The 17,942-nt window shown below is 39.2% G+C and overlaps 1 protein-coding gene across 1 annotated transcript in view; it reads left to right on the forward strand.

Moving 5' to 3' along the window:
• PHEX (phosphate regulating endopeptidase X-linked) overlaps positions 1-17,942 on the forward strand; it is a 111,892-nt gene that overhangs the window by 67,604 nt on the left and 26,346 nt on the right. Inside the window, exons 13-15 of the mRNA XM_075096995.1 lie at positions 7,968-8,045; positions 9,674-9,777; positions 16,547-16,605. Coding sequence (XP_074953096.1) covers positions 7,968-8,045; positions 9,674-9,777; positions 16,547-16,605 — 241 coding nt within the window. The remainder of the gene's footprint in view (positions 1-7,967; positions 8,046-9,673; positions 9,778-16,546; positions 16,606-17,942) is intronic.

Here is a 17,942-nt window from a genome sequence, read left to right on the forward strand (position 1 = left end):
TAATAGTCTATGTATAAAATAATGGAATCATGATAACTGTCATACAGAGATTACAAATGGAAAATGGAATTAAAATAAAATGGACAAAGGAATTCTTTTTCTTAGCAAAATTAAAGCATTGCTGGCAGCAGAATGGGTTTGGAACCAAGCTGGTAGGAGAAAATATGAGTAGGTCTATTATTTATACTGCTGCATGGAACTAAGGAGTTATGCTTATGAAAATGTCACAGTGAATTTGTATTTTTATATAAGACTGTTTCATATTTTCTGTGATTTAGTTCAGTTCTATTGCTAAAAAAAAGTTAATGCAGGTTTACTTTAAACTGAAAAATTAATTCCAGTGAAATTGTTGTCACAGTGCTTGAACCAATGATTGAGTCTTTGTCTTCCAGAGAACCAGGAGAAAAAAAGAGGTTTAGGACAGGAAGGAGTCAGTTGCAACTTTATGGTTAGCAATAACAATATTATCTTGGTAACTAGTGGATATTGAGACTGAATATATAATCTCAACTAACAGTTTGCTTAGAAAATTTTTTGTCCCTTTTCCCCTCCTTTTCCTGAGAATGTAATGTATGGTATGGTCCCTTTATAAGTGTACTAGGTAGTATTTTCTTGTCAGGAAGTTTTCTTTGAATGAGGCTTTGGTTTCAAAAGATGATTTAGAGGAAGGGGTAAACTAATGTAACACATAACCTCCTCACTGTTCCTTCTCCACTTTCCCACATTATGTGCTCCCAGCAGTTGTTTTGTGCTAGTTTTAGCATGCACTGGGTAGTTCTAGCCCTCACTGGGTCTCCCCATGTAGTGAGTGATTCAGGTCACTGCTCTGGCAGAAAATTAGCTGGGGAAAATCTTGGATAGATTTCTACAATGCTAGTGAGCTAAGCAATCTCCCAGAAAGATGGGGCAAGGAAAGGCAGCTCATGGAGGCTGTGGATGCAGGCAGCATGGGCTGAAGTATAGACAGAGGTGGGAGGAGCAAGGGATAAGAGCAAGGACTATGACTTTTTTTTTCATTTGGCAGCACAAAGCTGTTAAATAGACTCAGCTACTTTTGAAACTGCAGCGTATATTTAACGGAAAACAATTTTATATGTACTTTGTGGATGTAATCATTCACATAAGTCACTTGATTTTTTTTTTTTTTTTTTTTTTACCCCTAGGCTCAAGCTATTACAAGAATGGAGCAATAGCTGTGTTTTCCATCTTCATAAGTGACTAGTGTAGAACATTCAAAACAATTATTGAAATATGGAGGGGAGGGTTATGGTGCAGTGTGAGGTGTTGGTATGTGAAATATTATTAAACTAAACTCTAGTTCTGAAAAATCTTGAAAAGTCTACAGTTTGCATTGTTGTGATATGCACTTATAAAGGGAAAGTTAAAGTCAAAATGAATAGTTGCATGATAGCTATATTCTGGATTATGGATTACAGCCAGTTTACTGCAGATCAAGTACTCTTAAAAATTATCATTTCAGGCCAAGTGTTCATATTTGAATTGCCATTACACTTTTGATTGCGGTTGATGATGTGCAAATCCTTGACATCTCATGTAGCCCCTGCATAGGAAATAAAATACATCATTAAGGTGGGCCCAGTCCATCTCCCACTCAAGTCAGTGGGTTACTCCCTACTCATATCTGTAGGACTGGGCTTTAGCCCTGTGAAGGAACTTTTCTGTGTTTTGCCAAGATCCATCACTCTATTTTCCTATTTTTTCTATACATAAAGCCTAAATAGATGCAGTGATATTTATGCAGCAGTTTTACCAGATGGCTCTTGAATCATCTGTTTTCAATGAAAAATGAAAAGACCAGACACGTACATAAAGGCTGAATTAATCTCTGTAATTAAATGGAACATTACTTTGCCGTGAATGATTTTAGCTTTCAGAAAGTATTTCACGCTAATTTTTCAGTGATCTGTAATTGTATTAATTTTTTATATTTTTAGAAGCTTGAAAATTATCTTCACAAAGTTATTGTGAGTCAAGTTGATATACAGAAGATCTGTGTCAGACTCATAAAACTTTGTTGGGGATGAGATATATGTTTTAGTTTGGTTTTCTTTTTTTTTACAGTAAGTACAATATGTCGGTACTTGGTGTTGCTAGCAGGCCTACAAAATACCCAAACCATACTCTGATGGGTAAAAAACTTTCTCAGAACGGTCACAGGTCAAGTTGAATTGCCAAGCAAGAATTTGACTATACTGGGATGTGTTGTAGTGTTGAAACACATGTGTGCATTCCAACGTTAACAAGTTGTTAAGAGTGGAAGATCATTTGTTATTATTTCTCTGTAGTAAACTGCCTTGCAATGCTTTCATCATGGCAGAAAGACACGCTGATGATAAATTCCCAACTGTGTTGAAGTCAGTGGGGAAACTTCCTAGTGTAATCAGTGGCAGAGGGAGCATTACTCCTGGTCCTCTGCCTTGGAGCCTACTCTCTGGCTGCTGGGATAGAAAACAGTTATTGTGGCTTACCTTAAAGCATGCTGCTGCTCTGTGTTGCCCCCTGCAAAAGCCTCTTGCTTTCAGTGGCAGGATTGGAAGCCTGTGGAGATGAGTTTTCTTAATTTACCTGACAACCTGAGGTAGGCTGAGTACTTAAAAATAGCTGGGGGAAATACCCCATTGCCCCTTTTCTTCCTGTATAAATGATTATTTAGTATGAAAATTAGAGATAGGAATTAAATGAGCCTTTAAACCATAAAAAGTTGTGCATGGTGTGTTTACGGCAGATTCATGTGCAATTACCACATGGTTTGTTCCTGTACATTTGTCACATTTCATTTGCTTTCCCCGTATGTGTGTTTATGCCTCCTGGAAGGCTGGTCTCTTAAACATAATTTTAATCTTATCAAGAGGAAAATACTGACTTCATTATAAAAGAGTAAGCCAGTTGTAGAAGAGTTTTCCACTTTCTTGTGCTTTATGAATAAGGAGTCTTTGAACTGCCATTAAATATTACTCAAGTGAACAGGTAGCCAAGGAAGTAAGAGACTTCCAACATGCAAATTTAGAAACCTGCTCTTAATACAATGCTTTCTTACTTGTCTTTTGTGCAAATAAATTGGGCTGTGTGTAGGTGTAATGGTTTAATCTGGCAGGCAACTAAACACCACACAGCTGTTCACTCACTCTCCCCCAGTGGGATGGGGGAGAGAATGGGGAAAAAAGTAAAACACCTGGATTGAGATAAAGACAATTTAACAGGACAGAAAAGGAAGGCAAACTAACAATAATAATAATAACAACAACAACACCAACAATAATAATAATAGAATATACAAAACAAGGGAAGTACAATGCAGTTGCTAACCATGTCCAGCCAGTTCCCGAGCAGCAGCTATGCCCCTCTGGCCACCTCCTCCCAGGTTTTGTTCAGCATGATGTCATCTGGTATGGAATATCCCTTTAGCCAGTTTGGGTCAGCTGTCCTGCTCGTGTCCCCTCCCAGCTTCTTGTGCACCTCCAGCCTCCTCACTGGCAGGGCAGTACGAGAAGCTGAAAAGCCCTTGACTTAGTGTAAGCACTGCTCCGCAACAACATCAGTGTGTTATCAACATGATTCTCATCCTAAATCAAAACCACAGTACTCTACCAACTACTAGGAAGAAAACTCTATCCCAGACAAAACCAGGAGAGCTGAGCTCAGCTGAACAGGCTTGGATGTGATGCAAAGGCCCTGGGAGGAATCCTAGTTGGAGGGATTCCCAAGGACTTCAGAAGGCTTCCTATGTCCTCTCACAGGTTTTGCTTTGGCTATAGGAAACAGTCCCCTCCATCAGGTGCCACATGTCCTTCAATATTGGCATCATGGAACTCATTGGTGTGCCACAGCCTTCTGGCCTGCCCTAAGTGCCTGCATGGGCTGTACAGGCCTGGACCTCATCCCAGGCTAGTGTCAAGATGTTGGAGGTGGCCCTTCAAAAAGAAAGATGCGCTTTGTCCTTCATATCAAGCAAGCTCATTCCTCTGTTCCTCCCACACCAGTATGTGCTACACAGTGGAGGTAAGGTGACCCTGGGCTACCAGCTCCATAGGATCTCAGGGGAGCATGGCACAACTCTAAATTTTTGGCTGCATCGTTTGAGACACATTCTTTTTCTGGGAGAAGCTGTATAGTGAGAAGTAGATTGAACATGAGAACCTTGTACCAGTTTGCTCTCCATCAGCTCTTGCTCTAGATCTTCTCAAAAAAATTCCTAAAAGATGTTCATTTGTGATTTTAGATGGTCCAGAAGCTTTGTAATGGTGTTTAAGCATGTACTTATGTTTTCTAATAACAAATTAACTTGGTGGCATAGTAACAAAGTGTGTACTTTTCTGAATCTATTAGCCTACATAACTGATGGAACATTTAAGAAGGCATCAGGATTACAGTGGAAGTAAGGTCTACACAGTGCTGGTGAGGTCTACCTTAGAGTTTTGTCATTACAGAGTATATAAGTATCTCTGTGTCTTGCTCAGACTTCTAAAACACACATATTGTGGCAAAAATTCTAAGTAACAAATGGAATAAAATAACATTTTTTCCCTTATATATTTATATATATGTATCTATCTTACAAAATAGAGACAACTTTAGCCATTGATAAAACATCAAAGTACTAGAAGCAGCATTTCCTTTTGCGTTTACTGTGAAAAAACTCTTTGAGACAAACTGCTATTTATCAGGGTTTTATATAGGCTTTATAACAAAATATCCCATTAGTGCCTGACCACTTTTTCCTTGTACATGCCATCTTAAGCTCATTACATCAATTGTCAAAGACACAGAGGAAGAGTATGTGTGACCTGACAAGTAAGTCCAGCAGTCCTGAGGCAGTCTGGTTAGTAGAACTCTTCTCATTTTCCTTTTCTAATGCAGCAGGGCTATGACAAGCCTAAAGGATTTAAGTGTTCTTAAAATATAAAATTAACATTAATTATATGATTATCTATGACACTATAAGATTATATATGATATTTAGGTCAACCTATGTCAGACCTGCTTTTAAGGAGCCTTAGGAATCATCCTTGCCCTTGGAGATGTTTCTTTAAGGAACGGGGCCTAAAATGGCCAAAACCTGGCAGTTCTAAGCTGCTGCTCTCAGGGGGCTGCTGTGGAAGAAGAGACCGAGATGGATGTGGCAGATATGTGTTTCGATGAGGGTGGTGAAGCACTGGAGCAGGTTATCCAGATTGGTGGTGATGCCCCATCCCTGGAAACATTTAAGGTCAGGCTGGACAGGGCTCTGAGCAACCTGATCTGGTTGAAGTTGTCCCTGCTCATTGCAGGGGGGTTGGACTGGATGACCTTTAAGGGACCCTTCCAGCCTAAACTATTCTATGATTTTATATTCCACAGTGACACCAAAAAGTCCATGCAGTGAAGTGGAGATAGACATATTGTGGTCACAACAGACAACTAGCACCTTGAGTTTGAGGACAGGGTCCATCCCTGCTTCTTTCAGCAAAGAAGCGCTGCCAGATCTAGGCTGGCTTCATAGTCCTCTGCATTTACAGCCAGCAAGACATGAATTTATTTGCTTTTATTTGGAAGGCAGTCTAGAAATTGGGTGTTTTAAAAGTATATAATATAGCTCAAAGTCAAAACTGTCCTTTTATGTGCCAAAACATGACCAACAGTTTTTGATTGACATAGTACTGGCTAAATCATTGCTGAAATGACAGTGTACTGACACAGTTAATCCTTAATTTTTCTTTAAAAGCCACTGTTTATTTTTTGCAAGTTGCACTCTAAATTGTTTTTAAAGGGTTTACTTTTCATCATATAAGTTAGTTTTTAAACTGAATCTGTTTAATCAAAATGCTAAGGGGCTGAATTAAGTAGATTCAACACAGAGGCTACTGTAAGTAATTCAGATGGGTACTCTGCAATGCATGCAGAACATCTGAGATTCACTGAACTTGTTTAAGCAGCTGACTTAGTAAAAATTAAAAATGACGAGTTTTGTATTTTGCTTTCTCAAGACTAATATAACCACTAAGATTGAAACATTTGAAATGGAAATAGAATTTTTCCTGTTCCTTGCAAAGTCCAGTCAGCTGGACCTGACAACACCACCAGGAAAAAAAATAGACACTTGATTATATACAAACTTGTAGATGAATTGTGCTCCCACCGCCCCCTGCTTTTTATCCCTCCCAGGCATTTAAAATACCTTGAAATGCTGCTCTACCTTCTGGAAAAATGAGAAAACATTCTGTTGAGAGTTAATTTGGCTCATTTCATGTTTCCTGTTCAGCATTTGTCTTAGATTGTTTTTTTGGTTTTGGTGTGGGTTTTTTTTTAATCACTAGGGGTATTTGTATGACAATGGGATCTTTCTTGCTTAAGAGTTCATCTGCTTCTGCTGCTAATTTCTTACCTGAAGTTGTAATCTTCTGTTTGCGACATCTTAATTATCTCAACCGCAATTAATTGTGATGTCACAAATGGAGGATTATGGCTTTGGGTTGGAAATGAGGTTGAGAAATTGAAGGAGTTTGAAGAAGCAAAGAGGCCTTTCTTCATGAAAAATATAAGAGGAGACAAAATAATTTTGGTTAAATGGATGCAGTCCTCCATTGGCTTCCTTCTTATAGTTGTGGATCAGACGTTTCTAATCCTTGCTGTCATAGGAGGCCCCGTTGTGTTGAGACACTGTGGAGGGGAAGAAGGGGGCAAGAATTTCATTGTGGAGGAAGGGGAATCTTCCCCTAAACAGCCACCCTGTGCAGCAGGAAGAAAGTAGAAATCAGTGGACCCCCAGATAGGTCTGGACTCTGCTCGCAGAGAGAAGATTGCAGGGTTGGTGTGGCTGTAGGTGGTTAATGGCCAAACCATTTAGTTATCATATCTTGCAATATTCATTTGCGTTTAGACATTTGAGTTTGAAGAACAAATTTCCAAATGAGGGTTTTTTGAGGGGTGAGGGGAATTCCAAAGACTTAAGGAGAAATTACATTCAGCTTCCCAAAAATATAGCGAGTGAAAGTTTTGTGCTTTCCATTCATCGTGGCTTTAATTTATTCTATGAACTTGTCATATTTCACTTCTTGGTATGTCATCTTATCCTTCCGTATCCTTCTGCTTTTCTTCTGGAAACGTGTTGTTTCTACAGAGGTTCTGGGTGGCTGTGTGGCCTGCTGGTGTTTTTATGAGGACATTACTAAAGCTGTTTATATACTTACGCCATGATTTACAAAGTGGGAATACTCATCTACAGCTGCTATCACTTCACACCAGAGTGTTTACACAGATTGTGCATAACCACTGGGACTAAGTCATGACTGAGAGAGGGAAAAAAACCCAAAGTTAATGAAAAGTGAAGTGTCTTATTTTAACACCTTTACTATTGATAGGGAAAGGGTAAAGGGATGAAAGTGGAGAATGAAACAAAGTTTAGCCACGTGGTTTTAGAAAAGTACAGCGTCCTTCGGAAAAGTGTGCACCCATCCTCAGGTGTAAATGGAAGTGACCCTCCGTGGAATTATGCCAGTCTGCACTTGCTGGGACTGAGGTTCATCCCTATATGTGTATCTGATCTATTTTAACAGTTGGATGTGTACCAGTTACTGCGCCATAGCGAAACAGGCCATTTCCTGTCGTCTTTTGGAAAACATTGTAAAAACAGGCATTTGACCATCTGGTTAACACAAAAACCGGTAGGGAAAATCAGCTGTTAAGATTTTGCACTCAAACACATTGCTGTAAGTCTGCAAAAGCTCTGCAGGTGACAACAGACCCACTGTGATAATCTGACAACAGAACCTGGACCCTCCACATTGTGATGCAAAGCTCATCTGCAGCACCAAGTTTACCTTGTAGGCAAGTTGGTTTGAAGTTAAATTAGGATGCCTTCAGGGAGGCATAATAATACAAAGCGGAAACAGAATGGCAAAAAAAAGCCGTAACGCTGAGAAATACTTATATCTGCCAACACTTTTTTTTTCTGTTTTTCTTTTTCAAAGGCAAAAGTAGTTATGGCAAAAGTGGGTTACCCTCAGTTTATAATGAATGACACATATATTAATGAAGACATCAAAACAGTAAGTGTCAGACTTACAGCTTTCTTCTTTTACATATTGCAGCCATTCTTTGCTCTGTTTCACTGCTGTCTAAAATCAAAGCTCTTCTGTTTGGCATGCATCTGGCGTTCTGCTTGCCTGGTTATTTTTAGACATTGAATTAAGTATGCTAGTTCTCTTGTCTAAATTGTCAATGCCGGTATGTCTAAATGAGATGACCACGAGGCCTGCTGAGAGGAAAACGTGCCTGGGTACAAAGAACCTTCCTGCTATTAAGCATTTTAAAGGTTAAACATATACTGGCATAAATTTTCATTCAGTTACAAAAATGAAACACCACCCCCCCCCCATTTCTTCTCAAAGTAACGGTCTTCAAAAATACTAATGCTTTTTTCCTCAGACTATCACAATTTGTGTGAACCTATATAGGCTCTCCCCACCTCTCCAGGCTATGAATTTATGCTTGTTGTTTATGATTGTGCCTAGAGTATATATATGCCTAATCAGTATATATGCCTACTGTGCTGGCTGCTGGAGAAGGATACTGTAGCAGGGAACTCCTTCCTGACCCAGTATCTGTTCAGCCTAACTAAGGCAGGAAGGCAGATGGCGAAGATAACATATTTTACCATTTTCCAAAGGGGTAACTGTGGCATACATGAGATGGACTGTATTACTGAAAGACACAGGCAAAATAGAATAAAAAATTCAATCATGAACTGGTAAAATACAAGAATGGCAGTCATTCTTGCCAGAGAATGTGAAAGAACACTAAAAAGAGGTGTAATTTATTAAGAAAATTTTGAAGAACCAACTCTACAAGCCTAGTCCTTGTTCCCGGAAGGAGTAAAATGAAATGGTGCTGTGAAGGTAGTGTAATGAGACAGAGGATGTGACCAAATTACCACTCAATGTATGGAATTATTTGCCCAAATAAGTGGTAAGTCTCGTGAAAAGCACTTGTTAATCATGGTTGTAAAACCATAGTTTAAATCTGAAGTATAACTTCCTCACAAGGTGTAGGATTGCTTGAATTTAGTGACAGAGACATCAGCTGGATTTATAAAATATTAACAACCCTTTTTCTTGCATGATTAGTTGCATGTGTGTGTGGGTTACTATTAGATTTGGAGGCTTATGGAAGCATGGAGCCCTATGTCTGTAAGCATTTAATGTGAGAAACAGTGGCAGAACCCTCAGAGGGCAAAGAGTATGAAGTATTTGTATTAAAATGCAAAACAAACTGAAAAAGGGGGCTTTGTTACATTTTTGAAACTGATTTTAAAATGCACTTTTTAAAAGAAAAGTAGATCTGCTTCCTTATGGAAAAGAGTCTGCCTGGAGAATAGCCTTAGCGACATGCAGTCTGCAGTTCATCGTCGGATACTTCTGATTTCCTCAGCTCTTTTCTGCACAGAGAAGAGCTTTTCTGATGTTCTGGTTCCTTGTGTAGATCAGTTCAGCCACTGTTTTTTAACTAAGCTCACAAAATATTTATTCTTCTTACCAAGTGTGAAAATTTTACTTGCTTTGATAATGGCTAAAAAAATTAGGTGATTATCTTGTTTGAAATAAAAGTTCTGATTGTTTTATGTCAGCTTTTGTTTCCTTGGACATGCTTTAAACATGTCTGTGTTTTATCTATACAGCTGAAGTTTACAGAAAGTGACTATTTTGGCAATGTGTTGCAAACTCGCAAATATGCAGCCCAGTCTGATTTCTACTGGCTTAGAAAAGAAGTTCCAAAAACAGAGTAAGTAGACAAAAGGCAAATTTACATAATCTTTAAACAATATTTTAATTTATATTATTTAATTTATACAATTTATGTTTGAACAGAATTATATACAAAGCAACTTATTATGATACAAAAAGCCTATGGGCAAACTCCCCAGTTATTCAGAAACCCCTGTGGGTATTTTTTTTGGTAAATTCTAGGTATCCCTGTTCTGATGCACAGTAGTCATATGCTTGCAGCTTAAACTTAATTTAATGAAAGAAGGGGTAATTGAATCTCAATTAAAAATGGATTATGTCTCTTGGTCACAGTTAGAATTTGGAATGGTACAGCAGGGATTTATGAAATAAATTTTCTCAGAACGGAACCATTAGTAAAAGATAATGTTATTATTAGCCATAGCAATCAGCATTGTTAGTTACCTGCTGTTGATACAATGATATGGAATAAATATAATTTAATTTACATACGTTATTTTTATTTATTTGTAAACATGAGAGTGCAGATCATGTCACATACTGTCATAAAATACATGAGAGAATCAGTCTCTTACTGGTGGGTAATCAAATCCTTAACATGCAAATTAAAACCTAAACAGAACTTAATTAGTCTAATCATGCTACTTAAAAAGAGACTTCTTCTACAAAGAGACTTTGAAATTGGTGCTTCTGCTTAACTCCTGTGGTGGCATTTCCTTAGGGCTCCAGAAATTCCTACTCACACTGAACCATACCTTGTTCTGGGGATGTCCCTGTGTCGTCCTTGAGGCAGGTAGAGGCTGTCAGCAGGACAGGCACAGGCTATTCCTGGTCAGTGTGTTGTAATTTGGCCCTATATTTTCAAGGGGTTGTTTATAGCTTAATTTTACTGGCGAATTTTACCTTCTTGTCACGCCTTTCTCTGACATTGTAATAGTTAATCCCAGGGGATGATTTTATGGGATTTCCTGAAGCCCTGGATGCCAGGTCTAGGTCACAACAGTATATTCTCTTCAGACCATGACAGCAGTGAAAAAACACTAGCAGCGGTGATCAGCAACCTGTTCCTCATGACAGCAGTGGGGCAGAACTAACGCAGACCATGTAGATTCTTGGCACAATGGGAAATTTCCCCAGTAAGGAAATTAACTGGCCGGTAACCCCTGACTGTACACCTCAAAGGCTGTAATCTGAGAACTGTCCCATGGGTATGCTTAAAAAATGAAGGCTTTACCCAATTGCCCACTGCAAGATAGAACACTTTCCCACGCTTGTCTTTACCTCTTATTTCAAGAACTACATAACAGCAGCCCCCTCATCACCTTTGTCTTGTATTCCTTGTCATCCCACGGGGCACATTCTGGCCTGAGGGATCCCAGTCTGATTTTCAGTTTCTTTCCTGTGTCAGCACAGCTATACGCTCTGCCTTCTTGCAGGGCTGGGGGTAAGAGCCACCTGAGCCCTCAACTGCAATTATTCCAGATTGAAGATTATTCTGCCTTTGCACCTGCTTGGCAGCAGGAAAGGCATCTGAGAGTGGTGTCACACTGTCCGCTTTTTCTGTGCCTGCTGAGGGGTACACCTCCAATAATTTTTTAAAAATTTATTATAATAAACAAATAACTACCACCCACCAGACTGAGGCATGTCAAATCTGGCCTTAAAAATATCAGCACTTGCCACATTTTAACTATTAGACTCCACTGCTTTCTGATGCTTTTACTTCTCATTTTTTCTTTCTTTTCTTTTTTTTTTTTTGCCCATTTTAAGTTTTTATATTTCATAGAACTTAGTCTACACTAAAGCTTGGCACTGTGTTAACAGAGAATTACCCTTGGGGTTTTGTTTCTGTTTGCTTCATTTCTTCTTTTCCCTAGTTCAGCAGCTTTTAGCATAATATTTATATTTAGAGATAGATATTATAAGGTGGTCCAAGTTATGGACTGATAAAGATAAATGAGAAAACAAGTGTTAAAGGACGTAAGTTATCACCTAGTAAAGTAGTATTAACCCCAAAAGATAGAACACTATTTTTTACCATACAGTCCAGATTTCTCCACAATATTATTTCAAACTGGACTCGCTTTCCTCAGCATAGTCAATGACATGGAAAATCAAAATGATGGGTCACTCAAAGCACCAGGGAAACACCATCAGGGGACAGACAGAGGAGCTGGGAGGTAGAAGACGAAGGATTTGATAAACCAAGGGGGACTGTGGAAATCAAAGTGGAAATTCAACAGTGCAGGCTGGATTGTGAGGGCTGAATGGAGGAGGTGAGGCTGGAGGAGGGGTGTGTGGGAGGAAGGGGCCCGGGGACAAAGACAATTATAATAGTCTAGGTGAGACACGACTACAGCAGAAGGGAGGTGAAAGGCAGCGTGTGAGGAAGTGATGGCCATGTGGAAGGGAAAGATAAAGGAGAATCAGGGTTTTAGTGGTGTTTGCTTATCCATCCATGGATACATTCATACATGCATATATACATACATGTATATGTACACATACACGTATATGTACACATACACACAACCACAACTTTTTAACAGTGATTGAATCTATCCTTCTTAACAGAGATATCATACTTGCAAGTAGCAGAGGATCAGAGGACTTCTTGGGCATACCACTTCATTATTATTAATGTTTCTTCTTTGAAGTCAGGTGACTTCCTCTAAGATTTTTAGACTTGGCTAAATCTTTCTTCACTTTTCACTCAACTTTCAGTGCTGGAGATGTAGGAATCTAGTAGCCCTATAAGAGGACACAGAGGAAATGTACTATAAGAAGATTCCTGGGTTTCCTCCAGCACCTGTTCCAGTTTCTTGACTGCACACTATTGTTTGTAAGCCCTGGCTCTTGGTTTGCCACAGGTGAACTCTGAGAGGTGCTGGGTGGGGTGCCATTAAGGAGAGTGCAAAAGCTCCTCGGCAAAAAGGGGAAAACAGCAATGAAATGTACTGGGCAGGTTGCTGTCTCTTGAGAGATGCTGATGGAGAGCTCAGAAATCCTGTGGGTGGGCCTGCCCTGGAGAGAAGAGGCTGGAAAGGAGCCTTCTGGAGTCTTTTCGTGGTCTTTGAACTTCATTTTAAGCAGTGACGTGTCACTGGAGGTTGGGCCCAGCCTTACCACCCCGGTTTCTTGCCCAGCCCCAGGGGAGACAGATGGCAGCCTGGCCTTGGAGACTAGTCTTCTGTTTCTACATGGGAAAAATATATAAAACGTACTAAGAATGAGAAGAGGAAATACACTTTTGAAAGTCACCTTGAAGATTGCCTCCCCTTTAGAAGTTTTTCTTTATAGTCCTTTCTCGGGAACAGATTTTCTAGGTTCCAGCTTCACTAGCAACTTTGTATGGCCTTTCACTTCTAACCAGCTTAAGTGCATTATACATTCAAAAGTTCATTTTCTTTACTTATATGATTTAAAAAAAAATTAAATTCTTGGGAAGTTGAACACCAAATTCTCCTCCACCTATGTGATTTCTTCTAACTCAAAAAGTGAGAGAACAAATTGCAAATTCAGTTTGTGCTTTACAATGATAATCTTTTCCCTGAATTGTAAATGTTCCCAGTCACCCCTCTTCATGACTGGCAATGTAGCACACTACACACTTAACTCAGAAAGGAAAATTTTGCAGGAGAAGTTGTAGCCTAAAGAAACAGAAACCTAAGAGAGTATCTGCCCCACTTGTTCTCTCAATGCAGGTTTCATATTTTATTTCTGTAAGAGAAATCTCAAACCTACAAGTGTCAATTCTGCAGCATTAAGTTTTGACTGCTGCAGTAGTTGATAGCTAATGTTACAGGCCGTCATTCAAAGCTGTCCCTTTTCACATGCTAATAGAAAATGGAAACAGTGTAAACAAGTCCAGATTTTTTTTTTTTAGTTTGTAATTACTGAGAGCTTAGACTTTATGTTTGTCTTTTTTTCTATCCTCCTGCTAATAGATCAAATGCACTGAAATTGTAACCAGACCTAGAGCAAATGCCCAGGCAATCTGACTTCAAACAGGAGTGAGAGCACTATTTCTAAATTTGCTTCACCTTAAAATTTAACAGCGACAGCTATTTATTACAGCCCTTCATATAGTAATTTGATATGTTATTAGTTAAGGTCTGTCACTGAAGGTTCAGTCATTTCAAGGAGCTCACTGAAGGAGGATGACAGATGAGAGGCGAAGTTGTTCTTCTAGTCTAAATGGAAGCAGTCTTGGTTATTTCTGATCTTTTGTGGAAAATGCTTCCTAAATCTTCTAGAGAGTGGCTCAGAATGATACAAGAAGGTGCTATAGCATAAATATGCTCCTTGATGAGTGTCTAAACATCAAATATGAAATTCAGCAGTATACTCTACTAAAGAACTCCTGTTCTTCCTGCCTCCTCAGTTCGGCTGCTAAGTTTCATCTTCCTAGCTGCTTAAACACATAACAAACTTTATATGGGGTAATTCTTGAGGTCTTGTTATGAAAGAGTGACTAGGAAAGAACTTAGTTCAATTTTTACAGTCAGAAAATCGAGGCTGCTGTCAGTCTTTGGCCCATACTAACTCAGGAAACAGGATGAGCTCTGTTATTGCACTGGTAGATCATGAAGAAAGAATCAGTCTTAGGATGGGGATGTTGTGATGAGTCTTAACAGCTATGAGTCTGTGAGTTCATTGGTATGAAGTCATGGCCGGCAGTAGTATGATGCACTCCCTCAGTAGTTGCGGACCAAATGGCAACAGCATTTGCAGTTGCTCTTGGGCAGAGTGAGGTGCTCCTGTGGTGACAAGTATGTGCATCACTGGTTAGCTCCTCACCCAATAAAAATGGGTGCAAACTTGTAATGTTAGAAAGGTTTCACTTGTCAGTGAAGAGCTCTTTAACCACTGCTTGTGGTGGTTCCTATCTTGAACTAGCTGCGGTGAACCCCTGAGGCTGCAGCAATAAAGGGGATGGGGAGAAGAGCAAAGCACATTAGTCTGTTTTGAAGTATCTGTTATCTGTCTCAGGCCCTTGATACTATGACTGGAAATGAGAGGCCCTGTAAGACACTCACTCTAAGAAGGATTTGCAGAAAGGGAGGATTTGTTATCATGGAAGACTTTTTAATGTTTAACAGTTGCTGTTTGAGAGAACAGAAAGGCCACTGTAAGTAGAACAAGACAACAGGGTGAGGTGGAAGTCACAACGCTATGTATCTGTGTTCAAAGTTACAGTAAAATCTAATTTAGAGTGTTGAGGTTTCTGGATGGATGACTTTCAGATGGGTTCTCTCCTTGTCAAAAAAGGGACAAAAAACACACCAGAAAACAACACACCACACCACCACCCCCACCCCCACCCCCCCCCCCCCCCCCGGCTCATTCCCTTCAGATTCTCTTAATAAACAAAACAGGGAGAGTTATCTGTGGCGATTAGAGCCTATAAAACAATGGGTAGTTAAGACATTAACATTACATCACCCTTTGCTTTCATTGGTTAGTTTTTCTAGTTGCTGCATTGTAAAATAAGCTGCTCAGCTTTGGAGATGAGAGAAGCAGATAAATTTACTGATAAGTGACAGAATGCTGCCATTCTAAAACTCTCCCCTTTGTTGCATGGTTTCTGTGAGGATATCAGTTGCCAGAAAAACAATCAGGATCTGCAGATAACTCATTCATTTAATGGTGCTATCTTAAAGCACAGATCATGTACAGGAATGCCACTGACATCACACATTTTCCATGTTCTGATAGATCTTCCTTTGTCTTACTCTTTGTTTTGCAGCTCTCACCTCTTCTCTTTGAAAGAAATTTTCCAAAGCAATCGCACTGCATTAATTTGGTTTTACAAAACTTCTGAGTAATGCATTGCTAAAGACATCAGGATGTTCCTGTTTGGACATTTACTAGAGCTGCTTCTAATTTCTTATGAATGAACTACTAATTCTCATAATCTTTATTACTTTTCTTTTATCTCAGTTCTTCTTTATAAAATAATAAAGTGAAATCTTAGACTCACTGAACTCGGAGATTCATCTCAGGGGGTTTGGATCTTGCTGAAGCCAGATGAGGTTTTCCACTCATGTGGGTGAAACCACTGCCAAAATGGATGAGCGTAGGCGAAGGAAATTCATAAATCCTATTTACTATTAAAATCTAGGTTTCCCTCCAGTATGAATGAGAAATTCTAACTATGAGAAGAAATTTTCATTTTCCTTTTTAAATTTCTTTTGCCTCTCAAGAAGTCTGTTTGTTTATGAGCATGGATAGCTGTGTTCATTGCATAGGGTACAGAATGTGAAGCTGTTTATTTTGAATTTAGACTCTCAGAAAGCTCCTGCCCATGTTGCTGGCATCATCCTTATTGTTCAAGTAGTTGTTCAGGAAAGTGTCTGGAGACACTTCACTCATTTCAAAATGCTGTCCTCTAATTTCAAGAGTTTCTCCACACATGGTTGAAAGACACCTAAGAGAGTTTTCACAGCTGCTATCAGTGTTGCAGCCTCTGTTGGGTGAGCTTCAGTTCATCAGCATGGCAGACATCACAAGCACAATGGTCACTTAGAAATAAAACAGATCAGGTAATAGGAAGCTTGACAATCACTCCTGTTGAACATTCATTGACTGTATATACTTAAAATAGAGCCATTAAACAATAGATTTCAATGTTCTAGAAAGTGTAGGTAGCACTTGTTGAAATGGAGAAATACTTAAACTTTAATGTAACCTAGATCTTCCACAGTTTTGCTTCCTTCCATTGAGTTCACTTTTTATCTTTGCTTGTTCTCTTCATAAAGATGTTTAAGTGTACTGACAGACGATTTCTTTTGTTCTTACTACAGGTGGTTTACAAGCCCAACAACTGTAAATGCTTTTTATAGTGCATCTACCAACCAGATCAGTGAGTATCTGACTTCTGAGCCTCCTTATATAGTGCTTGTTTGGGAAATGTATGTATCAAGCTTCAGATAATATCTGTACAGTTTGTGTGTTTGTGACTGAAAATCAAAAGGTAATTCAGCTGTGAGACATCTCAAGTGAGGGGATAGTTCTGGAAAACCAAGGGCTCCCACAAATTTGAATTATTGTTGCTTAATGAGTTACCCAGTGTCAGCTGAGTTGCAGTGACTGCTTGTGTGCGTATTCTGTTCATTGAAAATGTTACCTTAAATAATTTTTATTAAAGCCTGATATTTTTGTTTTCTGTAGTAAAAGCATGTGTACATATACCTCCATAAATACACAGTAACTCTCTAAGTGATAGCAACTCAGTCCTCTAGTATTAATACATATGTATCCATAAACATTACTAGAGGAGACTGCGATATAGACCAGAAAACCTAAGAAGTGGTGTCCAGCAGATTTGTTCAATACCTTTGAGGACAAGGAATGGTATCTGTTACTTAAATTAACTTAAACTTAGAATTCTTACCTGTACAGTTTGATGAAATTATCTTGTATGTACAGTACAACCTGTCTTATGTTAATTCTAGTTAGTAGTTATTTTTTGAGAGCACAAATCCTGATTTGGAAGCATATGAGGTAAAAAAGCTGAGTTTTTCAAATATGTGTATGGATTTGGATGTTCATTTTAATTTGCTTTAATGCAATTTTGCATAGAAAATTTTGAACTGGCTTTAAAAGTCTATACCTGTATTTCTGTGTGCAACAATGTTTGACATTTCTCTTCCCTCCTATTAGCTTTGCAAGTTAGATCAGCCCTCTTGTTCTGTGCCATCAGGGGTCTGGAAGGTGGCTGCAATAGCCTCTGTAGTCTCTAAGTCCTCTAAGAACAGGTGTGCCAAAAGTCGCTAAGTGACTCCCCCTTTTTCTCCTGAATCTCTTTTGGTCACAGAGGGAAGTAGTTTTTGAAAGGCACAAAATTAATGTATAACACTGAAGAGGTTACCGCAGAGGACGGGCAATATGGGTCTGCTGGTATCTGCTCCTGCTGATTTGTACAAACAATTTTGCCTTCAGACTACTCGCTTAAATTCTTCTGTGTCTAAGTGAGCTCATTTGTAAACTGTGTGTGATAATTAGGCAGTTCTTTTGGTTAAAATTACTTCTAGGCCTAGACTGCTCTACCTTAATTAGAGGACTGCCATCATTAAGCAGCCACATTTTTGTTGATTGTCTGTGGGAGCACCTGAGGCAGACTTCCCTGAGCTGACCACAGGCCTGAGGTACATGTGAAGCATGACAGGTGCTGGTGCTGCTGAGCTAAGCACTGGCCAC

The sequence above is a fragment of the Phalacrocorax aristotelis genome, chromosome 1 (genome assembly GCF_949628215.1).
Source record: "Phalacrocorax aristotelis chromosome 1, bGulAri2.1, whole genome shotgun sequence".
NCBI lineage: Eukaryota > Metazoa > Chordata > Aves > Suliformes > Phalacrocoracidae > Phalacrocorax > Phalacrocorax aristotelis.